Below are 9,506 nucleotides of genomic sequence, written 5' to 3'. Positions count from 1 at the left end.
ATGTGCGCTTCATGGGCTTGCTTTGAAGCTTTTCATAGAGTTAAGGGAGAAGGCTGGATACACTGTACTGACAAAGTATGGTCTCAGGTAGCATTTAGTTGAATGGCTCCTATCCAATACCTGACCAAAATTCTCCATTAAATAATGCGAAGTATTTTTCTAGTATAGTCTCACTTTTGTTTTTCTGACAAGTGGGTATAAAATATAAACTTTATGCTTCATACTTGTCAGATCAAACATTTTTGTCCACCATGTCAGTCAGTACTGATTCTATCAGTCAGGAGTTAAATCTTCTGACGGTTGGAACACTGAACATTCCTATGATGACACCACCAGGATGGGTTATCCATCTGAGTATTTACATCTGCACTAGTTAATTTAGTACTTGGTCCTTCTGTTGCAGACACAACTTCCACATATTTGATATTGCAGTTTGATGGGTTTCACTTTCCCATTTCCAAATACTGAGTTAATCCAGCACCTTAGGTTTTTTTTCTGAACAACAGCTCAAGAGCACTTAGGATAATAGGTGTCTTAAATGAGGTGCTCTAAATACACTCTTAAGTTTATACAGGTCTGCCCACATCCTACCAGATACACATAATTTTGGAAAAATACTGAACAGACATCTTACTGAAACAGGTATTGATCATATCTTTTTTTTTATTATTTATTTTTAGAACATGATGGCTCAGAAAACTTATGTTATTAGCCATGCATGGACAATCAGTTGTTTAATTTTTGTAACTTATCTGTTTTGGACTTACTTGACTTCCTTTCTGCTTGTTTCTATTATTTGGACAGAATCAGTGACAGGAAAAGAAGAATGAAAAATGGCTGAGTTCTTACTACCTGGTACCAACAACTTCCGTAAGTTCACTTACGAATCCTTGACTGCTATCGAAAAGAGAATTGCTGCCAAGAGGAATTGTCAAAGAAATAGTGTAGACCAGAAACCTGAGGAGAAACCTCGTCCTCAACTTGACCTAAAAGCTTTCCAGAAGTTACCAGCTCTCTATGGAAACCCTCCTCCAGAGCTCATTGGGGAACCACTGGAGGATCTCGACCCATACTACGAAGATAGTAAGGTTAGAGCCAACCAAGATGCTTGGGTTCTAATTTGTTTTATTGTGTTGCTAAGAAATGTTTATGTGAATGATCTATCAAACTGTTTTGCTTACACCCCTTTGGAAAAACTGTCATCCCTTTCTAGGATATAATAATGCAGGCAGTTGGCATAGCTGAATGACATGCTGTAATCTTCTTAAAAAAAGCTTAACTTTGAATTATAGGAATTAAATAGTTGGAACTTCATTAGCATTTGGATCAGAATGGAAACAGAAAAAATAAAATGGATAAAAGAAGAAAAGGATATTTTGAGTCAGATCTACAAGAAATGACAATAATTTTCTAAATTTTCTTAAATTTTATGATTTGAAACAATGTGTTCCTCTCAGTGAAGCATAAGCATTGAGACATACATGTATAATAAATCATCATCTAAATATAAAAATGATTTTAAAACATTTGCTGATGAATCCTTAAAACATACTTATTCAAGCTCTATATTCTAGTCATCAAGTATTGAATATGATTTATTATTTCAAGAACAGAGTAATGGGAAATAATCCGTTGGAAATTAAGCTTATTGCTTGAGAAATGGTTAATACTTTGAACTAATTTCTACAGTCTTAGAGCTAAAGGATCACCATCAACAATAGCAAATAATGATAAAGGCTGCAATTATTCCTTCCGCCTCTGTGTATCTTGACTGAACGAGAGATCCAATTTATTTTAAGAGAATAGTCACAAGCAAGATTAGTTCTGTGCACAGCTCCTTGCAAGTCTTAAGGTTTAAAAAGGAAGTTCATGTTAAAGCATTTTTTTTCGCATCTTGATAGTTAATGGGTATTAGCTCTTTTATCAGTTTATGATGAAAAGATAGCAAAGTATTACAGTGAGTCTTCCCATTTAAACAAACAGACTAAAGTTAACACCAGACTCTTACTCATCACTGATACAACAGGATATAGTACAAAAATATGTTCTCTGTTCACTTTCCTGAAAGCCTTAATTCATGTTTCTTTATTTCTTTCAAGATTTTCATAGTGCTAAACAAACAGAAAACGATCTTCAGATTTACTGCTACACGTGCCTTATGGATCCTCAGTCCTTTCCATCCAATCCGAAGAACAGCAATTAAAATTTTAGTACATTCATATCCTTTTGTTGACTCCATTCACTCTCTTTTATTACAAAAACCTATGTAAACCTGTGATTTTATATTTTAGGCCATTGAACGAATATAGTCTTTTATTCACTCCAGATGACTTCTAATTATGAATAACCTTATAAATTATTATTGTCTTGGTGCTCTTGTGCTACTTATAAATAAATAGTTTTGTGACTACTGGGAGTATTGAAGCCTGATTTTCTACATATATTTGTATTTTGACAATGATTGATTATCTGTTGTGTCATAAACAAGTATCTCCTGCAGAAGCCTTTCTCAGTGAGAAGACTAATCAGGTGTCTATCTTCTTTCTCATCTTTACCCAAACCATGGAAATTAAATTCATCCCATATGCCAAAGCTGATCAACCATTGGACAACTCTAAGAAAAAAAGGTTGAGATAGGCAGGCACACATATGAAAACACATAGAGAGAAAACTTATGAAAACTTAGTTTCTTCATGAAATTAGATTTTAAAAATATATCTTTATTATATGAAAGGGAAAATTTTCAGGGATGCTGCTACAGGGAATGCCTTTGGAATATAAAGGTAATATAGATCCCACCTCTTACCTCAAATTTAGGGGACGGGAGTCACTAGTCTATTACTCCAGTTTGGCACTGGGGAATGAGACCAGAGCAATAATGCTGTCAGTCGGGGCTGACTCAGGCCGAGCACAGTCTGCAGTGTCCCTGTGTGGATTATAGGCTTGCAGCCATCTCCTGGCTGTGTGGTGCTGAGTTAGCTGCAATGGTCTGAAGTTACTGTGTAGCAGGGTACAGACATCACTGGAGAAGTGATGCCTCTCATCTGAGGCTTTCCCCAGGCAGCAAGCTGGCTGTTACTGACATTTCAACACTAGTGGTCCAGCTCCTAGGTTTGTGACAGTTTGACCATGCCTAGAGCTAAAGCCAGAAGACTTCTTGTGGGGAGGGAGAGGATGAATAATAGAAAGGCTAGATGTCTTTTCCATGCACATTTACCTCCTGGATTGCCAAAGCGTGTGATATGACACAAAGCATGAGATTCAGCTCCAGATCAAGTGCTTAAGCTTATGTGTCTACACATGAGCTAGATGCCCACGTTCCTGTTCATACCCTATAGTCAGCAGGTCCCAGAGAGCAGCTGGGCAGCCCCAAGAGTTGGCTAAACATGGACATCCAGTGTCCTTTAAGACACCTGCAATTATCCTGGCAGACTTCATGCTGTCCCTTCAGAAGAGCACAGCTCTGTCAATTTAGAGTCAGGTTTGGGCTTCACCTTTGTGATCTTGGGCAAGTTTTTAACTTTTATGCTATAAAATGAAACTAAAAATGCATCCTTACTCCCACACTTTGTGTGGTTGAAGATCCTTTTACCATGTTTGCAATGCTTAGAGCACCGGATCTGTAGCCCGTACAGAAGTCCAGATGGCATGAATAACAACGGTAGTGTGTTGTCATCTAATATGACTCATAAATCAGCATATAGATGTGCATGCTGTTCTTACATGTGCTTTAGACTCAAACCCAGATACTACGTCTATGACTGATTTATAGAAAATCTAGTTACATTTCTGAACCAATGTCGTATTCTTTGCCTTCACTCCTGTGACTTACAGTATTCACTTTGTTTATCATGTGCACTATTATAACTAATTGTGTATTCATGGCTCTGACTGAGTCCTCTAAGGCTTCTTCATCTCCTTCATGGAACAAGTATATTGAGTAAGTATCTGTGGGTACGTATTTTTTTTTAATTCTGTAGTTATATTGAATTATTGAGACTTGTCTTGCAGTCTTCACTCAAGATAGTTTATGGGGGATTTAGAAGGAAAGTTGCTTGTGTTAAGACTTCATATTTTTTTTTCTGCTTTGAGGGAGTATTTTTGTCTTTAAATTCAACATCTACAATAATAGTGGTGTTATAGGAAAGAGTAAGTGTAGATTAAGTTCCGCTGTTGAACTAGCTTCATGTCTGTCTTACAGTTCCAGTTTGTTATCCCACTTTCTGAAGTTACTCAGTAATTATTTGCTTTTTATCCAGACACATTTCCCATTGTTGCTGATGCTGATGAAGCACATCAAGAGCTGCTGTCTTTTAAAATTATTTTTAATAATATTGAAATGCTGAGTTTTGCTCTAATAAAATGTTCTGTCAGCAGCTCCTGGCCTGCAGGACACTGTTAGCAAGTAAAGCTCTTCTCATCAGTGCTGCCAACACTTGCAGTGTTAAATCACAATAAATCCATGCCTTTCTGGTCACACTTAAGATGGATAATCTCATGGTTTTATTTTTTTTAAAGTATATTTCAGCTCTCACTTTTTCACTTTGGCATGAAAATGTTAGAATACGAACCCTGATAATTCTAACACCCAATGCAAAGATTCCAAAATACTTAGTTTTAAAAACAGCTCTAAAATTGTTTCTGACTACCTCATGTTACCTGATACTGAAATAGCTGGGAATGGCAAATCCTCTTGCAAGGAGGAACAAGACTCTGCGTAGTATTAATATACATATCTCCAGAAGATACTGAGATACTTCTCTACATATGAGAGCATTAAAAATTAGACAAGAGTTTTGTCTGTTGTTGGCATCAAGACTACTGTTCAAATACATTTCAATAATAATTTCAGAATACTTCTTTCCAAATGAGAAGGGAAACACTACATCCATATAATTTCTTAGTGCATTTGCTGACTACCAAATGAATGCCTTTTGAATTCTGCAGGGAGATCACTGCCTTGTTGAAATGATAAGTGCACTCAGTAAGTCCAGAAGAGCTTTTACAGATAATTTTCCATTAATAAGAATAATTGCCATCTTAAATTGAAAATCCTGTACTCTTGTATTTCTCTAAGTGTTTTAAACATTCTGCACAGAAATGGATGCTGCGAGCCCAAAGTAAATGATACACAGCGTATCACATGTTCACCCGGCCACTTGAAACCAGAGGAAGATACAAATTTTTATCTTTATTTTAGCAAGTAGCTAGGAGTTTTGTGTTTCTTAACTTATGGAGACTCACATGAAAAAGTTTGAAAAAAATTATTGAACCCCAAAAAGAAGGTGTCACGGGTGTGCACGTTAATAGCTATATCCAAATTGCACTCAACTCCTGTCTCAAACTACATATGAGTCAGATACTGATAGAATACACTGAAAACAACAGCAGTCTTTCCGTTACTTCTCTACAGCCTTGGCTTGGTTTGTTGGCCTAGACTGTAAATAGTCTGACTGTGTCTCTTCCGGTAGTTGCTAATTCTATTTTCCTTTGGCACTTTTCTCCCTTCCTTAGATTTACTTTCACTGGCATTTACACTTTTGAATCATTGATAAAAATATTGTCAAGAGGATTCTGTCTAAATGAATTCACTTTCCTTCGAGATCCCTGGAACTGGTTGGATTTCAGCGTTATCATTATGGCGTAAGTGGGAACATATGAAATATCTATTACCTGCGCTCTTTGTTTGAAGTTCTTGTTGCTGTGGTGCAAAAGGCTGTCTGTAATACAAAAAAACCCCTGTGTGGGTCCTAACTGTATCTGAAACTATCTAGGACATTGACATTGATCATAGTTTGAGCTTCAGTTTGCAGTAATGAGACAGCTTTTAAACTGGTTAGGTGCTGCTACAGAAGGGAGATCAAACCAGTTCAGCCAGCGTTTCAGCCTGAAATGAATAATTTTGAGTGTTATCTTTGTTTATAATTTAAATGTATGATAATTTAAGGTGCTGACACAAAAGCAGCTCTGCACAAACCAGGAGCTACCTCATAAGGAATCTCTAATAATCAAGAAATAGGTTTCTATTTTATAAGTCTTCGGACAAATCCTTGGTACATAGTTTGTTAATACTTAAAATATGCTCGGAATGATTGACAGTTAAGAAAGACCACTGTAAAATAATTGCCCTGTTTGCTCTGTGCAACCACTTGGCATATCATGTCCTGACTTTGCAGGTACGTGGGAGCATTTAGTAACTTGGGGAGTGTGTCAGTCCTTCGGACTTTCAGGGTTCTGAGAGCTTTAAAAACCATTTCAGTAGTCCCAGGTAAGAAATCTTATTTGCTGAATATTTTCTGCTACTTACAACTGATTCTTTGCTCCAATCAAAATGTTTGCTTTTGCCTTTCTTTTTCCCCCCCCCCCCCCTTTCTTTCTCTGTGTCTTTCATCGATTGCAGACACAGCTGAATTTGTGGACACAAATAGTGTCTCAGTTCACCCGGCCCAACCAGAATAAATCAAGTGTTAGAAACAATCTTATATTTAATTTATTTTCCTTATGCTTTTAAAGATTTTATTAATTTTATAATGTAAGTTTTACAGAATGTTCTTTTAGCTGTTCTATGTGTTATGGTTCAACAGAAACACCTCTGGTGACTGAATAGAGTTTACTATTAATAATCTTACATCGTCCTGGGAAAACAGTTTTCTTTTCGTTTTTTGTTTAGTTATAAAGCTAGCGTTTTTTTTCTCATGATAAAATACATATTAAGAACCAGTAGGTTGCCTTCATCTTCTCTTTCTGGTCTTTTTGATCATAGTTGTTATTGTTTCCAGTGTTTCCAGTTTCTTCACAGATTACCAGTGTTGGAAATTTCATGTGAATTATGCGTATTACTCTTTCTAGATAAGAAAAACTAGACTATCTCTGGTACCTCATCCTTGCCTAAATATTTTACAGGGAATGAAGGAACATCTGGAAATTGTAGGGTCAATCAACTGAGGAAAACAAAATATTGTTCTCATGTTAATTACTCTCTCATCCAAACTTTACTTGCATTGCAAATATCTTTTCCACATATTATAAAGTAATTTTTGAACTTTGGTTGTTATACATTGTTTTAACTCTAATCAAGTATGACGTATGAATCTCAGTTTTTCATTCTGTTTTTCCTTTATATATTGTCTTCTTAGGGCTCAAGATCATTGTAGGGGCACTTATCCAGTCTGTTAAGAAACTTGCCAATGTGATGATCCTGACCGTTTTCTGCTTGAGTGTCTTTGCCCTCATAGGCCTCCAGCTTTTTAAGGGCAATCTAAGACAAAAGTGTATCAGGAACTCTACAGATTTCAGTAAAATACCTTATTTGCTTAACAAAACAAGGGAAACCTATGAAATGTTTGCTAATGATACAGGTAATTGTTCTCCTTAATTCTTTTTTTAGATGATAGTAGACACACATATGCACACATGTATAATCACTGCTGTAAATGATATTGATGTTTTGCTGATTGATATTTTGATGAGTAACTACCTGATAATGGCCTTCAGATTGCCAGAGCAGCTTGCAGCCACCCAGGAATGCACCTCTTCCCTTCATTATAAGAAACAGCACTCCCAGATTTTCCAGTAATGTCCGGCTCTATTTCCCAGAATGATATAACAATAACTGAAACATGCATTAGCTCATTCTCTGCTGTAATTCCCCAAAGTTCACCTTTTAGTAAACACTGAAGAGCCTGTACATCTTCATTTTGCTGCCCAGCGAAGTACTCTTCAGCTTGAACAGAGGAATTAATTTAAAAGTCAGTTACTTTCTTCTTCACATCACATGTAACATATATGTGATATATATTTTGTCTTATATAAGATATATATAATATACATCTTTCATGTATACCTCTTGACTGAGGCTGGTGACAGAAGCATAGAGCAGAGATCTGAAAACACAACGAAGCATTCTCAGAGGAACAGCAACTGTAAGATGCAATTCAGAAAGGAGAAGCCTCAATATGCATGAAAAAAATACACTCAAAGTAAACAATATCTGTGCCAGAAATATGAAGAAACCTTCATCGTTGAAGAAAATCTCCACCAGCGAGTTCAGACATAGCGGCAGTTATATAGGGAGAAAAGCATTCTCCCAAGGGAAATGTTGAAATACATAAAAAAAACACACAGGATTGATGTCTGTGTATACTTCATGTGGGAGATTTGTTCAGACAGGATTTCCTTAATAACTTCATAGTCCAGAGGAAGACAGTCTTTATATAAAAGATTTTTGAGGAAAAACTTTTTGCAAGAAAATCTTATACCTACAAAAAAAACACACATAAGAACAAAGTAATTTACCTATACAGAAATACTAATTTTCTGTACTGAAGAAATAAGAAACCAAAACATCTATTTTTTTTTGTTGAATTTTTGGGGGGTTGGTTTGTTTTTTTGGTTGGTTGGTTTTTTTTGAATGCCAAACATTGCACCTGTATAAAGGCAATGGCCCAAGAAAGTAGGGCTCAAAAAATCAAAAAACTTGTGTTGCTTCACAGGCTTTGTCTTGTTCACATCCCAAGCCACACATATTGTGTGCAGGGTGAATTGCAATGATGACAATAGGAACAGGAAGACCCATACAGGTTTAATGAAAGATAGATGACTTTCCTACAGGATTTAGGACTTATAGCACTGTAAACCCAGTTTACTATTAAATGATTTTTTGTATATTTTTTATGGGCTGCTTTGGTCCTGACTTTGTGTGAAGCTCCCATATCCAACAGGGAGATCTATATGTTATTACGATTCTCTGAAGCTCAGTCACTGAATATTCTTAAAAAATGCTTTTTGTGAGTTTGCAGGAGCAGAGCTGAACAAAATTTGGGTGGGAAGTAGCCCAGATAGTGACTCATTCCTTTATGGTGTATTTACATGGTATGGTACAGCTGATACTAAAGATTCTTGCTGACTCTGAATCGTGTTGACTTACCTGATGATCACAGCTGAAGTTTGAGAAGCACCAGGAAGACATGAGACCTTCCTTGTATCTGGGATAATAAACCCACTTCTTAATGGGGCTAATTAGCTATTAGCACTAAAGCTATTACTTTCAGTCTGCTGCTAGTTCAGGCATCAAAGTAACTTGTGCTAAGAGAAATAGGGGAAGAGGTCAAAAAGGGCACAGCTCCAGCATCCTGATGGAGAAATTTCTATTTCTCAGCTAAGCAGAGTAGGATCTCCCGTTTGGCTCAGCAGGGTAGTGACATGGCATATATCCACACAGCCAAATACTCTTTCTTGCTCTTCAAAACAGGGCTTTGTTTTCATTGCTCATTGGAAACAGAACTCGTCTATGCTACCCCAAATGATGTTTGTATGCTGTCCTGGAGAGGGCTCATTGCTATGGGCCAAAACTGTGCCAGAGTTATTGCTAACAATTACCAAACCAGGGACTGCGCTTGAGCTTGTGCCCTCCAATTCTTGATTTCCTTTATGCACATGTGGCTAAAGTGATAATATTTTTTAAAATTTCTGTTTTAAGGTCTGAAATTTACGCATACGCATATGAA

At 36.6% G+C, this 9,506-nt stretch overlaps 1 protein-coding gene across 1 annotated transcript in view; it reads left to right on the top strand.

The window, feature by feature from the left end:
- The first annotated feature begins 833 nt into the window (after positions 1 to 833).
- LOC137666044 (sodium channel protein type 5 subunit alpha-like) overlaps positions 834 to 9,506 on the top strand; it is a 34,419-nt gene continuing 25,746 nt past the window's right edge. The window contains exons 1-7 of the mRNA XM_068405623.1: positions 834 to 1,088; positions 2,100 to 2,218; positions 3,833 to 3,940; positions 5,515 to 5,643; positions 6,177 to 6,268; positions 7,137 to 7,364; positions 7,565 to 7,572. Coding sequence (XP_068261724.1) covers positions 834 to 1,088; positions 2,100 to 2,218; positions 3,833 to 3,940; positions 5,515 to 5,643; positions 6,177 to 6,268; positions 7,137 to 7,364; positions 7,565 to 7,572 — 939 coding nt within the window. The remainder of the gene's footprint in view (positions 1,089 to 2,099; positions 2,219 to 3,832; positions 3,941 to 5,514; positions 5,644 to 6,176; positions 6,269 to 7,136; positions 7,365 to 7,564; positions 7,573 to 9,506) is intronic.

This window comes from Nyctibius grandis, chromosome 7 (assembly GCF_013368605.1).
Source record: "Nyctibius grandis isolate bNycGra1 chromosome 7, bNycGra1.pri, whole genome shotgun sequence".
Lineage (NCBI taxonomy): Eukaryota > Metazoa > Chordata > Aves > Nyctibiiformes > Nyctibiidae > Nyctibius > Nyctibius grandis.
The sequence above is the reverse complement of the archived record's forward strand: the minus strand, read 5'-3'. Positions and strand labels throughout refer to the sequence as shown.